The sequence below is a fragment of the Anomalospiza imberbis genome, chromosome 3 (assembly GCF_031753505.1).
Source record: "Anomalospiza imberbis isolate Cuckoo-Finch-1a 21T00152 chromosome 3, ASM3175350v1, whole genome shotgun sequence".
NCBI classification, from domain to species: Eukaryota; Metazoa; Chordata; class Aves; order Passeriformes; family Viduidae; genus Anomalospiza; species Anomalospiza imberbis.
In genome coordinates this window covers 29,821,132-29,845,157 of record NC_089683.1, presented here as the reverse complement: position 1 = coordinate 29,845,157, position 24,026 = coordinate 29,821,132, and the positions used below count along the sequence as shown (strand labels likewise).

Below are 24,026 nucleotides of genomic sequence, written 5' to 3'. Positions count from 1 at the left end.
TCACTGGTATGTACTAAATTTTAAATAAATCTAAGTTTGAGGATAGCTTAAAATAAACTGAAGTCTTAAATTGAACCACTGCATATCGTGCAATAGGCAAAAAGCTGTCTCTAATTTATCAACTCATTTCAGCAACCAAACTATACAGTTCTGCAACATTAAAGAGTAAAAAAAATAAAATTTTTAAAAGCCTAAATTTAAAAATTAGAAGCATACTAATGATATCAATTCACCTTTCTGCAAAGAATATCTCTAGAATATGTAGAATTTAGAGATACTGAGCACCAAAGCACACAACCTGAGTTCATGACCTTTTCCTTTATAAACCTGAATGCTATTAACAGTATTCTTCTCCGTCTGAAAAGGGAATTCCTAGTCTTTTCTTGCCTAGAGACGTCAAAATGTATGATGATACTGTTGTGAAATTTGATTATGAAAATTACTTCATAAATCTGTTTATAGTTCTTCTCACACCAGTATGAGGCTGATCCCCTGAAACCATCAAAACATCAATTTCTAAAACGAAGATGAACTGGTTAATAGTAGTGACATGACAAATGCATTTCTTTGTGTGCATTTAATGTGCCTTTGCTCCAAACTTACCAGAAAAACCTCAAGTGGACTGCTTGATCAATGAGTACAGCCTTTAACTACAAGAGATGACCCAATAACAGAGGCAGGACACTGTCAAGGCTGGGCACTGGGCAGACACCAACAGAACCTGCTTCACTCACACCTTTAATCACATACATAACGTGGCTTTCACAGGGTCACTGAGACTCCTCAGGTTGGAGAAGTCATTGAATCTTAGTATTTAGTATTAGAGGAGCTTTAAAGTTCAACACAATCGTATAAAGATCTGTTTTAGGTAATCCTTTACTTTCTTCCTCTCCTGCCAAAGGGGAATAAAGAGTAAGGAGCTTGGCATTTGTAAAGAGCAGTGATGAAACTAAAGAGTATTCCAAGGCAGCCCAAGTGAACAGAAGCCTGTTATACTACACACACTCCTCTTGAAAATCCCCACTGAAAACCTTCAGCAAAGAGTCCAAATTAACCCAACTCCATTCCTGCAACTACTGCAAACAGGTATCTTCACACATAATCTGATCCTTGCTAATGTCTCAGAGAAATACTTGCTCCCTCTTGCCAAAAATCCTTAGTTTGACTTTACATATCTTGCTCAAGATCCAGTTGTTTGGGAAATAGCCTGATGAAAAAACAGTCCATTAATTCCCTGATTCTATTGTGTATTGTAACTTTCAACACTGTGTTTACAATCTGGAGCATAGCACACAGATTCCAAACACTCAAAAAAAGTTATAATTTTTGAAAGTTAACCATGTCAGCATATCAAGAGTTTTTCAAAAGTGACAATTCAAAATGAAGTTTTCTACAACTGATCATATCTCGGTAAATATGCCATAAACCAACAAAATTATTATTATAAACACTAATCAGAATTAACAGTGAGTACTTCAAAACAGAATGTGCCATAAAACCTTGAACATTTGAGTCTTCTCCATCTCTGTAAGAAGCAAGTGTTTCTCTGTAAGAAACACTTCTGTGAAACTATGGGTCATGGAAGTTGTAGAAAGAAGCATTTCTGACATGCTCCTTTATTTCATGAAACTCACTTTTTCTTCTTTTGCTTAAACAGTTTAAAATCTATGAATATAGAATGATTTCTTTCAAATGAAAAGAAAAACTGTTATAATTATATTAAATGTGCAAATTTTCATGACATTGTATTCGATTTCTGATAACTACCTAAAACCATAAGTTTGAAATAATTTAAAGCTTGACAGGTTAGTTTTGAATGCAATCTTTTCACAGAAGTCAAACACTTTTGCATACATTAATAAGAACTAAAGAGAGAAAGTTCAAATAGCACTTTCTTTTATTTGGTACTTATTACTGTGGCAAATTAATCTCATTATCTAAACTAAAAATTTTAAAATATGGGAGGAATAATCTACTTACGTCCTCGGCTTTGTCAAATAAACATTTTCAATACATATTAAATGCATACTTCTGTTTCATCACTCTCTAAATAAGAAAGGCAATAAAGATACAAGGTATAAAAATATGAATTTCTATTAAAAATATCACCCCTTGAGATGCCCTTTTCCAATATTGTAACTACTATTTCTTGATCAAAAGTTTGTCCCATTTAGCTCCCCTTGCCAGTATATGGCCAGTATATAAACTACTAGATTTTAAGGTTACTTCATAGTTAATTACTTTAAGAAAAGCTGCAAAATTATTTTTAAGGTCATTACTACATCAAATATTTCTAGCCATCTGCGTTTGTTTCCTTGGTGAAGATTTTCTCCTTTTAGCACAATTCAACAACTTTGCAGCTACAAAGTTTTCACCAACATTCTAACCTTCACTCTGGAAAATGAAAAAACACATTAGTCACCTAACACCAATAATTCATCTGTATAACAGCAGACACATAAAGCAATATTCAGCAGCTATCTGGAAGAAAAGATCTTCCTCTTTAATTTTATCTGCAAAATTATTTTGTTCCCCCATTCTCTCACCATAACAAACACTATTTCCTGGAATTTCCTATCTTCCTGTCTGAGATTTCAATCAATTCTGTAATTTGGTATGCCTTTATTTCTGTTTAAGATGCTCCATGGTACATAGAAGGGTTCTTGTGCAAATTCAGAAGATATTTGTTTGGTGCTAAAGGTCTGCCATGATTCACAGATCGACAGGGACTTCTCTAAAGTCACCTGCACTTAGGCATAAACTAGGTAAGGCACCAGTGGGATGAGTTAGAACAAAAAACTTGCATACACACAATTACTCTTAAGAATACCTAAATGACCCTCACTACCATGCTGCTTCTTGAGAGTCTTGTTCTCTGTTCAGTCCTATGGATTCTGCACTGTGGTCCACCTGAAGTAGATATAACAAAAAGCAATGGCTTACTTCAGTGCCCTGTAGCAGAGATCATGCCATATTTCTGGGGTGAGGAGAGAACATCAAGAGGTCTCTTCCAGCCCATATAATTCTGGCATGAACAAAGTATTGAAACTTCTGAACAAGAACAGAACAGAAGCCACACTGGAGTCACTAGAAAGTTTTGTTTCAAATCAGAAAGAGAAATGTGATGTTTAATTTCTTTTTAGCAGTTTTGTCCCAATAGGACTTATTCATGACTAAGCTTTATGTAGACAGTGGCCTTTCAAGACATTAAGTACTGCATTCAGTAAGCACGGAAGCGTGCAACAAGAAAAAAAACCTGCATAACACTTCTTAAACTTACTGTTTAATTTAGTGTTGTGTTCTTTCTAAAAAATACTACATTTTATAGAGATGCAAGGTAGCATGACAAATGCTTGGGAGTCTTGCTGCACTAAGATTCATCTCAGTTTCTATTACTAGTTAGTCTCCTTGAATCCCACAGCAATTATTTTCAAGTATTGACACCAGTATACTGATAATAGATAACCTATTCCTTGTTATGTCCTTTGGAATAAGACCACATTAAAAACAGGAGACTAAGCAGCATTAAGTGAACTAAAATAGCATTAAGAATCTGATATGAAAAAGGCAAGTAGAAGGAACAGGTACACAATTTTGTGCATTTATTTTCAAGTGAAGCCTTCAAGGTTACTGGGGCTACTATTTTTTTATGACATTCAAGATTGTCTTAGTAATATATGTGGGTTTAGTGAATGAAATACATGGCTATATCAATTTCTAGATATATTTACTTCAGGTCATATATTAACAGCTTCTCATTTGAAATAATTTTTATGCTGCTGGTATATTCTTCTGAAATACTGTCCTTGAAAACAGCAGAACATCAATACATCTTTAATATGCAGGTCTTACATGGCCATTTTTCACAGTCGTCACTAATGGGCACTACATTACCCTTCAGGGTTCCTCTCATGTTGGAGATCTACAGAAAGCAAGCGATGTCCACTGCCTTTAATTATTCTGAGATTATTGAAAACAGTTTGTTTGCAAGAATCACTGAAAGGAACTGAAGCCAAAACAAGCTTCCAGGGAGTTGATTCTTTTGTATTTTCCATAAGATCACCTTATTTTCTAGCATTACTTGGAATTTTTTACCTAAAAAACTTGAGTCCTTGTTATGAAAAGAACCACAAAACCTGAATTAATTACCCCTCTGTCAGCAGGTATTAGATACTTTGGCCAAATTAAGGAGGCAAATAAAGAATTAACCTTGCAACCTCTTAGAAGTATTTTCACCTACAGAGCACATATTTTCAGTACAGGAGTAGGGACACACTCATTACTCAGATCCAGTATGGGCACTATAAATTTTTGCAATCCTGCAGATGACAGGTAACTGGGATACAATAATGATTCACTGTTTTATTTTCCAGTGCAGTCCTTCCAACCTTCCACTCTTCTTACGCTCTTCTGCCAGTCCTTTCTTCAGGGGCAAGAAGCAAGAGCCAGGGAACAACTGGTTGCTCAGTCTTAGCTCAATACTTAGGAAGGCAATGGAACAACTAACCTGGAAACCAATTCCAGGCACATAAAGGACAAAAATGTTAATGGAAGAAATCAGCATGGCTTCATCAAGAGGAAGCCATGCTTGACCAAACCAACACTTTTAACAGTGTCATGACTGGCTTGGCAGACCAGGGCGGAGAATCACAGGGTGTCTTCCTTTACTTCAATAAGCTTTTTTGATGGCATTGATAACTGATAAAGGTGCCGTCAAAGAAACAATTCCCTATTCAAGCTCCTGCTCTCATTTGATTCTTAGTATCCAGTGATGAATGACTCCCAGTTTTATACCCAAATCAAGAGATGTCTTAATCCTGTCTGCTGTACATCTACAAAATAATGTGACAGTATGGTGCTAATACCACATCTGTAAGTAGTCCTCACACAACAAGATTAATCATCTTTCATTATCAAAAAGCAAATATTTATAAATATTTGTGAACTCTTCATTATTCCACCTCTACCAAAAGTAACAACTGAGAAATTATGTCTATACATAAGAAGCAGCATCTCTTTCCTATTGAATTAAAATGGAAATGCAGAAATGAGTATTTGGACCTTCACCTAATTTCCCCCACACTGTCACTGGAAATCAACTGGCTTGAAATTACTGGATAGAAATTTATATGCTGGTAATCTCCATATACCTCCACAGTGCACCTTGGCCAACTATAAGGTTCTGTGCTAAGAAACCATTACAAACAAAATCCAAAAGCAGGCAACCATGGAGAAGACCAGGTCACCTCCAACTTATCTGATTTTAATGCAACCAAGTGCACAAACCTACTTTAATATCACACTGAGATGATGCCTTCATTAGTGGAAGCTGCACCAGTCAGTCTTCTTGTAATTCATAGAGATATTGTCTATGATTTAATTAATCTTGTTCATTTCCCTATCATTAGAAAATGTCAGGGTTAGTCACCTATGAATCTTGTTCATTTATCCAACATCAGCTCTAAGACTTTAAGGTAATTTCCAGTCTATCAAGTTTTGATGGATAAGCTATGAAAATCTGTACCAAAGTTTTGAGGTTTATTCTGCTGCAGTTCTGGCTTCGTCCTTAAAGATGAAAAGAACACCATGGTCAAAAACTTCCCAATTTACACAGAATCAGAAAGTTTTCCATTCCATTTCCATCAGAAAGTTTACATTACTGTGCCACCCTCCTTTATTCTTTCTTTACAAATTCTGTACAACAACAGAAATTATATGAGGTTTAATTTTGAAAAAGTGTGTAAGAACACCAGGTTAGACCAGCAAAAAAAAAAAAAAAAAGGTCTCTAATAGGTGTCAAATTAGAAAAAGAAAGCTCCATTTTACAGAAATCAATATTGGCCTTTTTTGAGCTCTCACAATGTACTGCTCTCAATATACTACTCAATATACTACTAGTTACACCATTCTAGTTCAATTTATGTAATATACTTTTCTTGAGTTAAATGAAACCAAATAAATCAGCAAGTAACAGTATTAACTACTTTATTCGCACCTTAAGTTCTAGAGTTGATTTTACAGATTTGTTCCTCTCTCTTGTATATTACTCTAAAGCAAATTATTAGTGAATAAAGATGTTTCTTTGACAAGGACAAGTGTACTGATAGGCATTTTATATGGTATGTTTTTCAAACTATTTTCTTTTATGGCTGGGATGGAATTCACATTCTTCAAAATGCTATACTTTGGATTTGTGGCTACAACACTGCTGGTAACACACTGGTGTTTTGTTGCTGAGTGGTGATACTTTGATAACTGTATAATTTTAGTTTTGCTAGCTTTGCACAATCATATTTCTTGTTTGCTAACTTAAGCCAGCCAATCTCCAAGCACCTCATTAAGTACATTCAAGGATCACACACACTTAAGAGTCAGCAGTACCTCCCTACTGGTAGATTTTCTTCACAACCTTCTCTTCCCCTTTTCTGGTACTCTATAGACTTTGTCAAACAGATGCAAGGAGCACATGAGTCAAGTGAATCAACCTATACACAAACTTCATCCAGCAAACTACAGTGAATTCCCAAATTCAGTTTTCCCATTGAAGCTCAGTGTACACAGGCCTCAAAGATCTGAATCTGAGTATTATAGTTTTGCAGTTGACTCATCCAAAGGTAAACTCCAACTCCCTGAAATGGGCAGCAATGCTTCCTCACAAAAACTTGATCTGCAAGTCTGCAGGAGATGGGACTGTGAAGAAAATTGAGTAACACCTGAAGCATAGTCACATTCTGTAGGAAGCCAGTGGAGTATTTAATCAAATTTTCTTCAGCCAGCTATTTTTGGAGATAACCATTAAATGAGTGACTCATGCTACCTCAAAAACAAAAACAAAACAAAACAAAAAAAAAAAAGAAAAAAAGGAAAAAAAAGTGAAAGGATTGCCAAGTCAATTCTCCTCCTTCCTCCATACAAAGATTATAGTACAGCACATAGGATGTTGCCTCTAGGGGATACATGGGCAAGACAAAAAGGAGGGTCAGTACCACCAGGACTGACTGTCACTCACCTATTAAATTCACATACGTAACACGATGCTATGAGGTCTATGGCTCTGCAACTGAAATTCCCTTACTGCAAAACAAGCTTGTCCTTTCCCAACTTTTGGCACTGTGCCCAAACACATCTGGCTATTAGGTGCAGAAGATGGGCAGGGAAAGACAAGAGGCAAGTAGAAAGCTTTACACCTGCTTGCTTGGTTGACAGAACAAACATACATCTGATGTTCTGTTAAGTGTTACATTTTTAATGATAAAACAGTAAGAATATTCAGCTCTAGCATCAAATACATTGCTCTGCAGTTAAACTGACTACCTTTTTTCAATACAATTGTAGTAAAATAGGAAAATAATACAAGTTTGTTAAATAAGTAAGGACACCGGTACCCTTTCAGAACATTGTTTAATATGATCATACATTCTAGGGCCTATAGTCTAAATCTATGGGCCACTCTTCTGCACATCCCTGTTCCCCAGAATTCTCTCCTCTGACAGGCAGCTGAGGGCATTTTGCACTGGAACTGACAATTATGATAAAACCTTTTCCATAAGGCCTGGTTCAGAAGTGCCAGCATACAGTGAAAATACTACGATTATTTTTCTTTATAAATGGGAGAGTCAAGTTTCCATTTTCTGCTTCTGTAACCTTACGCGAGTTATCATCATATGTACAGATTTTAAGGGTTTAGCAGTTCTAAAAGATATGACATTCAGTAAAAATGTAAACCACACCAAATACTTTAAAAACGAGCAGAATTTTGCCAAATTCACTACTGCAAGATGATAATGTAAATAATTTAGCAGATTTCAACACCAGCATTTAGGATTATCATTGACCTTATTCTCATTTACACTGTGTGAGAGCATTAAAAGGGGTAGCATACATAGTGCAGGACATAAGCCACATGATTAATACCTCTAAAGTGGAAAGCCACTACAGTCGGAGCAGTCGTAAGTTACTAATCTAAAAATCTCTCCTAGTCTCAAGCAAGATATCAGTCACTGTCAAAAATCTGATTCATCAGCTGTCCACTCCACTTATCTGCTCCCATTTTCCTTCACATTTTTTTCCTCATTTTTCCACTTTAATGAAAAATTCATACAAATCTACAACTCAGTCTGTTTAAAATGCACCTGATTACCACTGTATTTCTAACTCATATTCCCTACCTTAACTACAAGAAGCCTTATGAAAGGTGAAGATACATTAAATAATTTTGTTAAAAGCATTTCTAACTTACTTAAAAGCAATTTCCAGTTTACTCACTAGAGCTCATATACTACGGTTACTGAACAAAAGCTCCCCTTTGCTCTTAATACATAGGAATTGTATGCCCTGTGCATAAAGCAATTGGATTCCTTCCCTCTTCATTACCTGCTTGCAATAAAACTTGCAGGAGAGCATAAACATTTGAGAATTGCCATATGAGAAAATAATGTTAGTAATTTACTATATCTTGCAGTAAGTTTGTAGATATGATTTTTCCTGACATGCTCTAAAAAGTTTAGTCCATATCCATTTACAGCATTACCCATGAAGGCACACCCTAGAATTTTTAAATAATATTTTTATAGCTTTCATACCTGAACTGAAAAGAAGTAAAAATTAATATTTTAATAATATTTTAATTAAACGGCATTAAAGATGAAATGTATTATATTGTTTACGCTCCTGTAAAATACTAGGACTTGTTTTTTCAGATTTACAACTAAAGATGCAGAAATTTAGAAATCAGACTAACTCTTCAGAACTGAGGATACTTTTAGGAAGTGATGAACGCCTATTTTGCTTAACTAGTAAAAAGGCCAGAAAACTGACGTACTACATTGAAACACAAGTAAAACTATGTTGGTATCTTTGTGAAGTTGCATAGACTACAGCAACTCTGCAATCAAACTCTGATGCATTTCTAATCAAGAGAAAAACCTGCAGGTCAGCAACAACAAAAAAAGCCACAATTCTTATTTATCAAACTAGAATTATCTTGAACCAAAGAGCCAAGCCAAGGGGAAAACGTAAATTGATTATTTAAGAGTCTATTGTGATTATTTCAGTTAATCACTCACAGACACTGAACTAATCTCACTCACCTGGGTAAGCCTATTTAAGGCATTCACACTAAGTAAACAAAAAAACCCAAACTGCCTTTTGTTCTTGCTAAATATGATTCTGTACACATGAAGGTCTTTCAGTCAAAATACATACCCAAAGGAAAATCTTTTAAAGTGGTCCTTGATCGACATCTTCACTTTAAAAAACCTGGGTATGTGGATTTCATTAGATTTTCACAGTTAGAGAAAGATACTTGAGCAAGATTACGTAAAATCCATTATATCTTTAGTAATTTGAATTAAACACTTCAAGGCAGAAATAACAGACCTTGGACCATAATCTTATTCCATTAATATGATTTTAGCTGGGTCCAGGCTAATACACTAATCATTTCTGTGAAAATGGATTAAGACTATTCCTTTGTTCTTACTTATTGAACAAGCAGTACTAATATTGTATTTTAACTCAATTTAAAATGTTAGCTCAGATCTCATTTACTTTAGTCAATATATTCCAAGAAGGCTTGAAACCTTTTATGTCTTGTACTTAGCTGAATTGGTTTAGCTCCTTTCTAATGCATGAGACAATCTCAGAGGTCCTTTTACCTTGCTCAAAACGACGTATGAACCATGTAGAAGTACAATTTCCTACAATTAAGTTTGCTTTCTTTTTATACTTACTGCTGAGACTACAGAAAAGTATCAGGGATATATTCTTATATTCATGCATCAAATCTATATAATAACAACCACATTTGAAACAATAGTTCTATACATTCAGATTCAAATATATAAGGTTCTTAAAGTGGAAAAGTTCAGAAAAGGGTCTGAAAAAAGGAGGAAAAGCTCTTTTTCCTAAGTCTGATACTTGATAAAAGCATCAAAAGATAGCAAGATGATTCCTAGGTAATGGTCACAAGATGCAGCAACTTGAAGCTGAGCTAGGGATGGCAAGACTGCAGAACAGGAGAGGCACACAGTCTGAGTGCAGAGGTATTCAAGCTTTCCAGATATTCTGGGGGCAAAGACTTGAGCAGAGTTTCCTGTAGCTGTAAATCTTTGAAATTACTGCATTTGAGCCCAAAAGCAAGGACCTGTTTACAAGGACATAAAAGGCAGAGAAAAAGCTGTTTATCAACCCTTTTCCTATTTTGTATTATCTTGTCATGGAACTTGATTTAGATAAAATGGAAGAATTCTGCTTTTAATCCAATAAAACCTGGGGTTTGCATCTTATAGAAGAAATCACTGTGAAGCAGAAAACCTTGAAAGATCAATCTTACAGCTAATCCAGCATCCCGTTATGAGATCTATAAATCGGGTTAGGGTCAAAGTATTTTAATGCACTGCAATTTGCAAGCTGTGAAATGCAATAAACACGGTTTGCAATTTTGTAAGCTATTTTAAATACACCTGCAGTTTTCAAATCACATATTATGGTTATATGAACTCAGCTTACACATTTCTTCTTGATTTCTATTGTGCTCATTAGCCTTAGCAAGATTACAATAATGCAGCTATATTAGTTCCAGTTCCTCATTAAACTATTTTCTTTCATAACTTTCTTTCAAAAACCTTTCAAGTAATAGATAAAACATCATTGTACCCAATCAGAACTAAAGGACATTTATTTGTAATTCCTTTTTCATATATTTCCAGACAAGAATGAGCTGTTCCAGGCATGGTACCTGATTGAGCTTACAGTACCAAAACAAAGAAATGCTTTCCATCCCTATTCATGCACGTATGCTTCTCAGTATTTTTGTTAATTATAACAGAAATGCTTTTTTTGCTGAATTTTTTTTAAATGTGAAACTTCATTCAATATCAAGACCCTACACCCTTAGCCAGCAATCAGCTCATACTTTAGAACTTTCCAGGTGCTTGTACCTTACTGGGCAGTCCAGTGTGAAATGTGCTACCTGTTAACACACATCAGGTGTGATCACAGTATGTTTGTCTCTGGCAGCTGGTGTTAGACATGCTGCCTTTGCAAATAGCTGGCTTCTAGATAATGGTCTCTGCAGGTGCTGACCCTCAGATTCCTCAGGCCTGCAGCCTCTTTCCAGTGTCCAGTACCAGCCTCTTACCCTACTTGTCTGGTAGCTGAACTTGCAGTTTGCAAGTGTTCACACACAAGCACAGAAGAGACAATGCACTCAGGCTCAGTAGTTGCAAATAGCATTTGGCAAGAATACAGAACAGCCTGCATAGACCAAGTGAAAGCTCAGACAATCCTACTGCCCAGCAACCTTCCCAACTACCAGCATGTAATGTGACTGCCCCTTTTTATCCACTTCCCCCCTGCTTCCTCAAGCTTGTTACACCCCAATCCACCTTGATTTCCATATTCCCCTGGTTTGGTCTGTGTCACCTAAACATCCCATAATAAGCTGTGTACAATATTCTTTGCCATCCCCAAACACTTGTCTCTCTGCATCCCGCAAGTCCTATACCCTATTATGCAATCACCCCTTACTTGCCTGGTATTCCTGGGAAATAATCTTTTTCCTTGACCCATCTCACTGCTTTCCTTGGATGTACTAGAAGCAGATCACTGGCTCTCTTTTTACTCATTAGATTACTCCACTTCACCCCCTGTTGCTGTTCATCTGATTCTTACAGTCTTTATGTTTTAGTCATTCTTACAACATCACACTGCATAGTGTTTCATAGAAACAACCTCTGGGTTAGAATATTTTACTCAGAGTGTTGGACTCATACTCAGTGCTGGTTATCATTTCTACATGATCACAAACAGTATGCTACAAATACTTTATGAAGCCTAAGCATACTATTTTTCTAAAGATACATTTGAAAAAGCCTCTCAATTAGCTCCACAGAAGTTCAATTATCTTCATGAAAGCTAACAAGACTGAAATAGTCCCACAGGTTTATTTTTCTTACTTCTGTATCAGCTTGTTGCTTTCTTGAACTACTAGACTAGTTAGCTCTTGAACTACTGGAGAAGTTAGGAGAGAGCTGATGAGTACTTTATCATCCTCACTTACATATACGCAATTCTGTTTCACAAATGCAGAACTTAGTGAGAGGGAGAAATGTTTAATAAATACTTATGCATCATTAGCTACATTAATTTCTTCTGCCAGTCAGGGTATTTTTCCTCAATTTTGCTCTCATTTCAAAGTTAATCACTTTGAAACAATTACTTTAAAAGCTAAGTAATTTTAACTGATCATATGCAATACCAAAATGGATTTCTCTTTATTTGGGCAAGCACCATTTTCTTTGTCTTCATTCTCCATACCATCATAATCTTTAACATGAACTATCAATAAGCACTGCAGCCTCCATCTCAACTGGGAATGAGTCATGCTTCTTTCTGCTTCTAATTCTCCAGTTTAAATAAATGTGAATCTGTATGAAATTTCTGTATATTCTCAAAAAGAATACTTAAATCATCCTTACAAAATGTAGAAGCCTTTTACAGCTTTTATCTTCACAACTTCAAAGATGCCAAAGTTTTTGAACTGGCCCTTCAGAGTGATATTATAAGGCCTCTGATTTGTTTGTTCCATCATCCATTTCTACATTTATGGTAAGATTCAGCCCAACGTGTTTAATTTAAACAAAAATAATCCACTTTTAAACCAAAGAAAAAGATACACTGATATCTACTTACAGTGTAAACTGAAGATTAAATAGTTAAGACAAAAAAAAAAGTGTATTTTCTCTTGAACAGAATCACCCTTGTTACTATGCTGTGTAAAATACACTTTCTACCTAGCAGACTAGCCTGCAGTACCTTACTCTGACATGAAGTACAATATTCTCAAGTTGAGAGACAATACTTGCTGAGCAGAGGCAGGACAGATTTATTTTACAACAGTACAGTGGCATGCCTAGAGACCAACCCCAGAACTGCCCCATTTTCTTCTAATTTCAGGTACCTATTTCATAAAAGAAAAAAAATTCAAGTAAAACTGAAACACAGGCTCATGCAGTTGCAATTCTTTTTTCAAAAGAGCCAAGAGGCAATTCACTGCAGATGGGTTAACATTTCTGACTGATATATGTAAGGTATTATCATTAAAGAGCTGCCAGTTATTTGAACAACTAGGCAACTGGAACTTTTCATCTGACAAAATCATCTAGTGTGAGAAACTTGTCTATTTCCTTCAAATTGTGTTGAAAGACCCTGCTTCTATCTTCTCTTTCTTCTACCTCTACCACAGCTACAGTGCTATTTTCCCACTACCTTTGAGTTAACTTTGTGAAGACATAATTATGCAGCAGTATGAATGTCAGAGTCATCAAAGGTTCCACACAACTGTTCTAGTGCCAAAAGCAACTATCAAAATGCAATAAATTCAACAGTCCGAAGAAATATTCTTTTTAGCAAAAAGGCACACAATCGATACCTATGTCAACTACAAATTTAAGCTGGAAGACACACAAAGTTGTTCCATGACACTGGAAGATTGCTGGAACATCTTATGGCATATTATCATCATCACCATCCATCTAAAGTTTAAACTCATGTTGGAGATTTAATATTGCCAGTGACATCTAAAATATTTTTTTATGAAAAATAAGTCAGTATCTTTACTCTTCAGTGAGATTTGCACTTCTGACAGGATTTCCCACGACACCACTGCCCTATCTTGATGGTCACACACCATGAGTGAGATTGAGTACGTTCTAGCTTCAGCATGGCAAAATGAAACAGAACACACAAAAGCACTTGATTGCTTTGCCCATCCTCCAGTACTTGCATTATTTTAGGAAAACAAGGGTAGCTTATTATTCAAAACAAGATAAATTTATTATTTTGAGTGACATTATTTAAAGTATTTTTTCCTCTTATCAGATTCATCTTATCTAATCCTTACCCTTCTTTACTTTCAGTTCCATATATCAATACCACTTAAGTAAATGCATCCATTTTGTTCCTGCACATTTGATTGACTGTACACAATCTCTTAACTAGTACTGTAATTTTTATAAAACTTTTTACGTGAGAATGTATATTTGCAGTTTTTATCATGCATGGTCCTGTGGTGTCAAATTTCTCAGAACGTCTTTTTTCTAGAGACAGCATCCACCCATGAATAAGGCTGATTTAGAACATGCTTGTTTTAATGTGTCCACTTAATTTTGTTCAATATACAAATAAGCATATGTAATGTTGTCTTAATTGTCTCAAAGTCACCAGGAAAAATGATGAAGCTTATCACAAGCTGAAAATGCCATCTATTAATAAGTATTAACAACTGAAATCCAAGGCAGTATTATGTTTTGAACCTGCATGGAGCAAAAGTGCAACAGAAGATCAATTAAAATTAAGCAAACTTAAACCAGCTTTCTGTTAAAAGCAGTTTGGCAAGTTAAACAGAAGCAAATTTAATGAAAGCAGCCCATACTCAAGCTTTTCCTCATTGTTTTTAGATTCTACTTGCATAGAAGTTTTAAAAATTACATAAAAATACTGTTCTTCTGCAAGACCAGAGTTGAGAGGATCAAGCTGATACAGCAAACACACACATGGCTGAAGAAAAAAGTGATACCCTTCCTGAACGCTGACTCCTTTTCCAACATCAAAAAGGTAAAAACTTCTCCTTTTTTTCTGACAAAAAAGGAGTTTCTTTCATTGCTTCTACCTGCAATATCTGTTTCTTAATTTCTTTGTCTACAACTGCAAATAAGTAATAAGAGCCATGACAGATTAATTCCATTAAGTAAGACTATTTTTCATGGCAATCCTCAAACAGAAGAAGTCCTTTGTTACCTGCAAAAGGAATGAATAGCACAGTTTCAGGAAGAATCTAATTTGATTTGCTTTCCTCCAGATTAGCATTCAAATCAACCAAAGAACCCAAAATAATCTGATCTCTTCTGTAAGACTGAGAAGGTATGATTAGAAATGTAAAACCAGGCTGGGAGAGGTCCACAGACTGTAAAATGCAGACTGAGAGAACTAGAAGCCTTAAAACTCTTCACTGGTTGTGGCAGCAGGAGGCAGGGAAACAGGCTGCCCTATGTCCTGCCACATACTCCTAAATCCTGAGCTTTAATTCTTATCTGCTTACTCTGAATTTATGAAAACAAGGACTAAGAGCATAAATAAGACTATGTATTCAGAGAGCAAAACAGGTTTCTATTTTTCTGTTCCCATGATATACATAATTTTTTAAAATTACAATTTAAAGTAATTTCATTTTATATAAAAATAAGAATTAAAAGATATTTTAAAAAGAAATCACTTGGAAATAATGCTAAGATGTCTAGAGAAATGTTATTATCAACTGTTCAAGTGATTTAGCAAATTATCAACAATACAGTATCAAAACAAAGAAAACATTTAGACTATTTATAATGGGATTCTGTATTTAAATTATCATTCAGGTCTATATTTGTGAATTCACTTATTCTTACAAGTTAAAAGCAAACACTTAAACAGATCACTTTCACCAAACTGGTGTTTAGGTGGACACCAAATATTCTGCAGGCTTTCATTTCTTCCATGCATTCTTACAGTGCTACTCAGTTCTAAAGAAGTGAAGAACACTACAGCAGTATTTGCTCAAACTCATTTCTCCTTGCACAAAATTATTAGGATGATAACTTGTAATACTTTGGATAAGAAAATTACATCCCAGAGAAATAAGGGGGACTGATAGTTTCTTTTACCTCAATAGTCCAACAGGCTGGACTATTTGTGGGAGTTTCAGCTGTCTTTGGGGGAAAACAAACACACCATCCTAACAAGCCATGTTAATCTCTTCCCTTTTGGTTAAATGAGTATTTGAGATATTGTTTTTCCTATACAACGGGAAAAGCTGGTAGAATGACTTGCCCCCACTTTTGAGGGGTTCTCCAGTACATTTTGAAGGCAAATAAACCAATGTCTGTACCTCTAACACAGGCAATCTGGTGCTGCCTGGTACCAGCTGACTGAGAGGCAGCAGCTCACTGTTACTGCCAAGTTTAATCTGCCAATTTAGTCTTCATTTTGGGGAAGAAAACCAGCATTTGATATACTACCATTGAAAAATAACCTCCAACTGACCCATTCCTGTCACTTGAAATAACTTTATACAAAAACAAGAACCAGTTTCAAATTCAAAATGCAATATAATAAAACGAACTAACTCACAGTGTCATTTTGAACTTCAGTTAATCAAGTGTAACTGCTGCAGTCTTTCAGAACCATTAATCATCCTGGTATGTTTAGCAGAATGAAAAAATCTTTAACTTTGGGTGTTGATATTAATCAAAAATCTTTGAGTGTTAAGTTTGCAAATGCACAAATACTTAGTGAAAAAAGTCATTTGTTCTTTATATTCTAACCATTTAACTTTACTGTCCCAATACAACACAATCTTGTCTTAAAGGGGTTTACTTCTGTAATTTAGATGGTCCTCAACATGCAGTATTTTACAGAGAAAACATCACAATATTTTCATGACAGTACCCAACTCCTGTGACACCTCTAAACTAAACAGCAGAGAAAGCTACACAGTGCTGAACCCAAACACTTCCAAAGCATTCAGTGTCATGGACTTAGCTGAACTTTCTAATTTTGGATATTAGAAATACTTACCAAGTTTTCCATGGACAATTTTTCAAATAACTTCTGGCTTAATTCTGGGTTGCTAACACTATTGCACATTACATTCTCTTTATTAAAAAATTAGACTACATAAAAAGTTTAACCCTACACAAATCTGAACATTTCGGCACAGCACTTTTCTTCTTCTTTACTCTGGGAGCACTCCAGAGCCTCAGAGCATCATACCTGGTGATGCCTTCTTTGTTTGAATTGTACTGTGAAAGTGCATAAACAGATATATCTTGAATAACTAAACAGTCCTGGTTGCTCTGAAATTCATTAAGTCATTCATACAGATGAGTTCAACTTCTCTGTTCTAAGTAGTGCTAAGCAAATGCCTTTACTAAACGAAGTATTATTCCTTACATTCTCTGACTGCTTGTGAACAATATTCCTCAGTTCACTCTGCACTCCTGTTTGTCCCTGGGGCACACAGTCTCCCCAGTTCACACGCTGGCCATGCCCCTGGTTGCTCAGCCCGAGCAACCTCCATGCACCTCATCTACTTTTCTGTGCTCCCTTTCAGGGGAAAACAGGTACAAGGCAGATGGAGTACACACAGAGCCTGCTCCAACTTGCTGCATGAAGAATAGCATGGAGCTTACCTGAAGCACTCCCTGTGCTCCAAGAAGAAACTTTACCTAAACTATCTACGCAAGTTAAACTTTATTTCAGAAAACTACAATGAGGCTTTGAGAGTTCTCTCATGCACAAGCAGAATACTTATACAACATATTCCTTTTTAAATCACCAAAAAATTCTAAATTGAACACATCCAATTACTCAAAGATGAACAAAAATTCTACTCACACCAGAAATAAAAAAGGAGTTCAGTGGCTTACTCTCTTCCTAAACAGAGAACTTGTTCAGCTTAAGCAGAAAAGAAAGGGAAAAAAAAATGACTGATGGGGGAAATTTCACTACCTTCAGCTGTACAGAAGAGCAATTAATAAGAACGGAAAGCTTCTCAGCAGCTGATGAAAAGGCAGGCAGGATGATGAAGTTTAAAAATGGCTAGCAGAAGTCCAGCTGTTTTTTCCTGCCTACAAATTAAAGATTTTCTTATGTAACTACCAACAAAACATGTAAGATTGGTGGCCAACCTACAGACTTTCTTCCCCTCCCCACTAATAAAATGCACTCATGCAACATGAGACTTACTTTTTAAGTCAATTTAAAATCTCTTAACCTTAACTGTCTGTACTGAACATGTAAAACCGCGGCTTCGCGTTACTTTTCTCGGCCCCGGTCAGCTCTCGAACGCCCGGCTTGGGCATCTCGGCTTTTCGTCGGGGCCGGGGCTCACCGCAGTTCCCGGGCGTTTTTGCTGCCGCGCTCCGGGGTGGGCTGTTGGCCGCGCTTCGCCGTCGGCGTGAGGGAAGAAACAAAGAGGCAGGGAATTCGTCCAAATCCGTCCGCGTGGCGGCTGGATGCTTTATTGGCTGCGAGAGCTGCGGTGGAAAAGCTGCAGCCGATCCCAGCTTCGCACGGACGCAAATGGCCTCGAGCATGCCGAGGAGTGGGATGAAATAGGGAAGGGACAGGGCGGACGGGGAGCCCTCCCGCCCAATGGGTACAGACATCGCGGTGATGACGTGTACTACAGAGACCAATGGGAACACGGCAGGGGCGGACATGAGACTTTGGGGTGAGTGGGACCGCGAGAACGGGGAGATGGGCATGGAAACCACACTAGGGGAAAACCCGGGGGATGCACGAGGGTACAGAGAACTGGAAAACTAACAAAGAAAAAACCCATCATTTGAACCCAAACCCAGGATGCAACATCTCCCCGCTTTAAATAATATAAAATACAGTTGTTTCTGTTTGGCCTCTTCTCCTAGCTTCTTCTGCTGCTGTGACTGCTTTGTAGATGGAGAGGGCCTGGGGATGTACTGGAGCTGCTTTTTTCCTGGGTGTTTGGGGATAGGGGAACTGAGACAACAACTTTATTATAAACACGGGCTGGGGACATATACGGGCTGAGATGTGGGAAAAGTGATTTTTAGGGAGATGCTGAGTCTCTCCCTTTTCTGCGGCACCTGCGATTGGATGCAACCCCTTGGTTACCCAGGATGCAACATAAAACTTGCTTTCACTACATGACAGTCTGCCTTATGCTATTACCCTGCTGTTGGCCCATAGGAAACATTAAGAAGCATACAATTAGCTCAGTTTGATTATTTATTCCTGCAATTCAACACATTTTTAATATTGCTAAAGATCTGCACTTCTGTTGCTTGCAAACAAGCTGGGTTTTGAGTGAACATGTCAGCTTCAAATAACCTGGCCCCAGTTTTCATGTCATGAAAACCTACATAACAATAATTGTTACAGCAGTTTACTTGCAGTATTTTTCCTGTTTCTTTGAAGTAACTGTAAGGATAAGGTTTTTTTAGGCAGAAGAACTAAGGAAACTTGAGATCTGCAATGGTGGAAGTAGCACTGGCAGAGAGGGAGGAAAGACCCTGGGTAACTTATGCAAGTTTCTTAACTTTCTTCAGTTAGACTAAAAAAAAAACTTATGGCTGCCAGTAGCTTGGCAATGTCATGTGTTTTATTAAGAGTTCTGCAGATCTGATGTGGAACATCTTGTTGTTGGCTGCCTCTAATAAAATGCTAATCACTGGATTAGACTCAATCAGTAGCTGACGTAGTAAAATCTTGTTATATCACGAATTACCCAGTAATCTCATCAAAGTGAACAGCCCACAAAAACAGAGTCAAGCAAGTATCCTTGCTACTCACTATTGTGCAGTAGATATCTCTGATATTGAGGAAATTCTACACTACATCTGAAGTCTTCAATGTGAATGCTTACAAAAAATATTTCCCCTGAAACCCACTTCAAGCACATGATGATACTGAAAAGCAATTTCAGTAAGAAAACTCACTATTATTAAATAAGTTAAAAGATGATGGTCTTTGTTTATCAAAGCATGATAATCAACAAAGTATCTTTTATGCCATAATTGCCTGACACATTAATGTAATATTAGGATCATAAGCTTACTACATCAATGCTAGAAGCTCTCAGTAATATTTGAAAATGTAAAAGAAATCATGCTAGACATTTAGCTTGCTAAAGGCTAAGGATCAGTTAGTGACAGGACCTAGTTAGTGACAAGAGAAAGACTCTCAAATGGATGTAGATGCAAATTAGTCAGTTCTATGAAGCAGAGATAAGAACATGAAAATTGAATGTGAACATCTTAAATTTTTAGGATGCATATTCTTGTTTTATGAGCTAAGAAATTTAATCTCAACAAAAGATAAAACTGAAGTCACTAGGAACTGAAGACTTGTAGGAGTACACAACACTTGAGAAGAGATCTGAAGTTTTCTCTAGATTCATCTTTTTACCAGTTTAAGACCTCTGACATTTTCCATCTTTAGTGATTCTTCTGTAGGATAGCTAAACACTGCTTGAATTACCTTAATCTAAAAGAAGTCTCAAAATTGTGACAGAACTGCCAACTGCTTGCTCACATATTTTCAATTCATTAACTTCCCAAGACTGGAATAACTTGACTGGAGATAAACCATGTCTGTAGTAAAGGCAACCAGTGACTTTAAATATGAAGTGTGTAGACTTCTCATATTGTTTCCTCCTCCAGGAACTGGGAAAAATAACTATCTACTGCTTGATGTGGCTGCTGAAAACATGATAAATACTATGGTCAAGATGCTTGCACTCTCCTGCTGATTCAGGAGGAAATATTTAAAAGATCCTATAGCCAGTCTCTAACTGGATGTGAAGTGTATCATTATTATTGAAATACTAATGTTTATCAGCTCCCTAAAGCAGAATGACACTGCAAAAGCAGCAATGTATTATTCCACGTATGAAAATAAAACCTTTGTTTTCCACCTCACCAACAAGGTCCAGCAGAAATAAATATATGATACAGTTCTCTTTCATTCAGATTACAGAAAGCAACTAGACTTTTAAAATATATAAAGTTTACAGTCTGAAAGCAGTTTATTTTGAATGAATGATCCTTTAAAAGCCCAAGCTTGAAGAATGTCTTAAATTAAAAAGATGGCACACAGATGAGTTCCATTTGAGCAGTCAATGCTGACACATTAATAATGAAATAAAATATGCTGCAGTACTTCAAACATTTTACAGCTGTTACAACAGCACAGTTCTCTAACACGGATATATTTACCAAATTCCACATTTTGCAGTACAAGCATTTAAAATCAAAATATTTATTTTTATTTGCCTAATCATTAACTGGTAATCTAATGACTTTTCAAATGTAAATATAATCAGTAGCATTAGAATTGTTTTTTTTTTATTTCAAGTGGTAGGATAATCCCTCAGCTGTAACTATGCTCTGTTGTCACTTCCCCTCACTTAACCAAATATTCCCAGCCACATAACAAACTTCACGCATCCTTAAAAAGTGAAACCCTCTCTCCCACTCCAAAAGTAGATCTTTGGGCTCTAGAAAGTTAACATTTCCAAACCACAGCAATGTTTTTAGTCTTTATAACTAAAGTATACTACTATAAGGACCAAAATAAAATATTTTACTTGGCTGGACACCCCCATAAAGCTTCAGTAATCAACAATTCTAATATTTTTAGATATAATTTCTAATATTTTCTAATATTTTTATCCGTAATCTTACTTTACCTCGTACCATATCAATAACAATAGCTCAGTGAAGCTTCACAAATTGTCATAACAAAATTTGCTTCTGCACTAACTCATTCCAAACTTGCTTTTTAATTGAGGAAAAATTATATTTGTATTGGGGAGAGGCTTTTTTTCCCCTCCAACTATGCATGTATATATTTTTGTATCTTGTTTTATTATGTAAAATGAAAAAATACTCTACTTGAAAACTGAATTAGAAATACATCTTCAATTGTAGTCTTTGAACACACAACATTTTTCATAATTGTAACACAGCACTATGGGGGAATAAACTGACAGATGGAGACTCCAATGCATTCTGCAGACTACACTTCAGACCTGAACATATTACTGGATTCACAAGATCAGAGAGACAACATCTGTATTCAAATAAATTAATATATTTAATTCTAAAAGTACCCATTTCATTTTTGTTTAATATTAACTCTCTGTAGAAGTGCACATGAAATTTTAATTGTAACTACATTGCTAAGGCTGCTCATAGCTATGGAAAGAAGCACCTTAAGTTGTTGGCTTGTCATGTTTTATGACATGATCTTAGTTGCAAATTTTCAAGCTACTTAGAGCTACTAATTAAATTCTGTAGATTTTACATTTATGTTTAAAATTGATTAATTATCAAAGACAGTTCAATAAACCGACAATTTTCTGTGCAAGAATAGCAGTGGTTCGTGACCCTGAGGTTTTAACTCAGCTGGTCAGTGCCCCAACACCAAGGTTGGGGGTTCAATCCCCATACGGGCTGTGCACTCAATAGCTGGACTTGATGATCCTTGTGGGTCCCTTCCAACTCAAGACTATTCTGTGATCTTAAAAACCTTAATTAGATTTATGGTCTGAGCCTAAACTTTAACAAAGCTTAATCCATTTCCCTCTTCTCCTAAACACATTCCTCACTGTATGGTCAACCAACCTTTGTATGCAAGCAACAGCACAAACAAACAATTTATGTGGATTACCCAGATTACAGCTCATATACACATAGACACACATTATTTTTCCCCAAATCTCTGAACGTATCTAATACTATGTGCTATTTTTAAATAACTGGAAAAAAAGAAACTCCAATTACCTTTTCAGCTGTTAACTGTTTTGATGTTTTTTCTGATTCTCTCTCTCTCTTTTTCTCTTCTTTCTTTTTTTCTTTTTCCTTCTGCAAAAAGAAAAAGCATTTTGCTAGTACCCAATTTGCAAACATATTGAATGTCTACAGCCATACGGACTATAAACGGAGATCTTCAGTTACTCCCTTTTAAATCAGAATTTATGCTTTTATCTGCTCTCCTTCCAGAAGTGACTAATTTTGCTCAAATACTAACACTAAAAATACTGTGACTTTTAGATTAAATTCAATAAATTCTTTTTTCACCTGCTCATCTGCATTTCTGCGTAATAAGCAGAAGGAAAAAAGAACCAGTATTGATTCTCCTAAGCTAAGGAGAGCTGAAGAGAAAAAACCATCTACAAGTATCTCTGTTAACTTTGATAGCCTCTGTCATTGAGGATGTCAGCTGCTTTGACCAAAGAACTAGGCTAAGGTAAATTGCATGCTGCCTTCTGCAGAAAGGTACTAATTTTTAAAAGCTAATCTAGTAGTCCTAAAAAATACTCCTGAATGTAAAAAAAGTTGCCTTGGGCCATATGACAGGCCACTTGAGTCATGAGACATTATGTTATTCCAGAAAGTGAATATCTAAAGATCTCTTTACTTTGAATGCATCATAATGACATTACAGAAATTTTTTCACTTTAGTTTTTAATGAATAAATGTGCCAAAATTATTGACTCATCTGACTGAAGCATAACATAAAATATACCTCAAGGAATAACATGAAGAAGATTGAGACTTTCTAGGTTAGCAATTGCTTTGACAAAGTGTTAGTCTGCCTGCATTTACCTTGTACAACTACAGCGTAGTACTGGTGAGTATATTTGAACACTAAATGGATGAAACAAGGATTTACCATCTGTAATAAAGAAAATGAAACAGTAGCTCCTAAATGCTCTTTCAGCCATTAGACTTGCACCCCTCGTTCAAAGCTTCAAAACAGCCTTGTTTCAGAAAATACTACTGTTTACAACTTTCCCAGTATTAGGAAGAAGGTTGAGAAGCTACATCTGTCCATGCAGCTCCAGTACTAAAAATAAGACAGTTAATAGTTTGTGTCATTAAGGGATATTTGTGGGTCTTTTTAAATTTTTTTTTAACATCCAGTATATAAAATTAAATTTTTTTTATAGCATGCTATCTACTTAATATTGTTCTAACACTCAGATGAAGGTTTTGTGGTTTTTGTTGGTTTTTGTTTGTTTATGATTTTGTTTGGGGTTATTTTTTTGGAGGTGACCAAGCAGAGTGGGATCCAAGTAACACATTCTTCAAAACTTCCAGTAATCCATTTTCAAACCTTCCACCATATTTACCAGATGGATTGGGGCTACTCAAGTCCCAGCTATCCCATGTGCATTATTTCATCAGACATTAACCTGAACACTCAGTTCCTGGCAAATCAGACTACCACACCAAGCACCTGCTTACAAGCAACACAAAGCAATGACCACAGTCATGAAACCCCCATAGGGAAATTTGGAACATATGTTTTGATGAAAAGAAACAGATACCAACTTTCACTGAATAAAAGAACACAAAAGTGAACACAGTGGTCCAAACTAGAGGCCTTGCCAATACTGTATCTCACCTGTGGTAGTGCAAAGTGTTCCAGAAATGTCTGTA

The 24,026-nt window shown here is 36.1% G+C and overlaps 1 protein-coding gene across 4 annotated transcripts in view; it reads right to left on the bottom strand.

Annotated features, from left to right (window-relative positions):
• Positions 1-24,026, bottom strand: part of SMAP1 (small ArfGAP 1) — a 91,866-nt gene that overhangs the window by 22,650 nt on the left and 45,190 nt on the right. For all 4 annotated transcript variants that reach the window (XM_068183770.1, XM_068183771.1, XM_068183772.1 and 1 more), the window contains one exon: positions 22,365-22,445. In XM_068183770.1, coding sequence (XP_068039871.1) covers positions 22,365-22,445 — 81 coding nt within the window. The remainder of the gene's footprint in view (positions 1-22,364; positions 22,446-24,026) is intronic.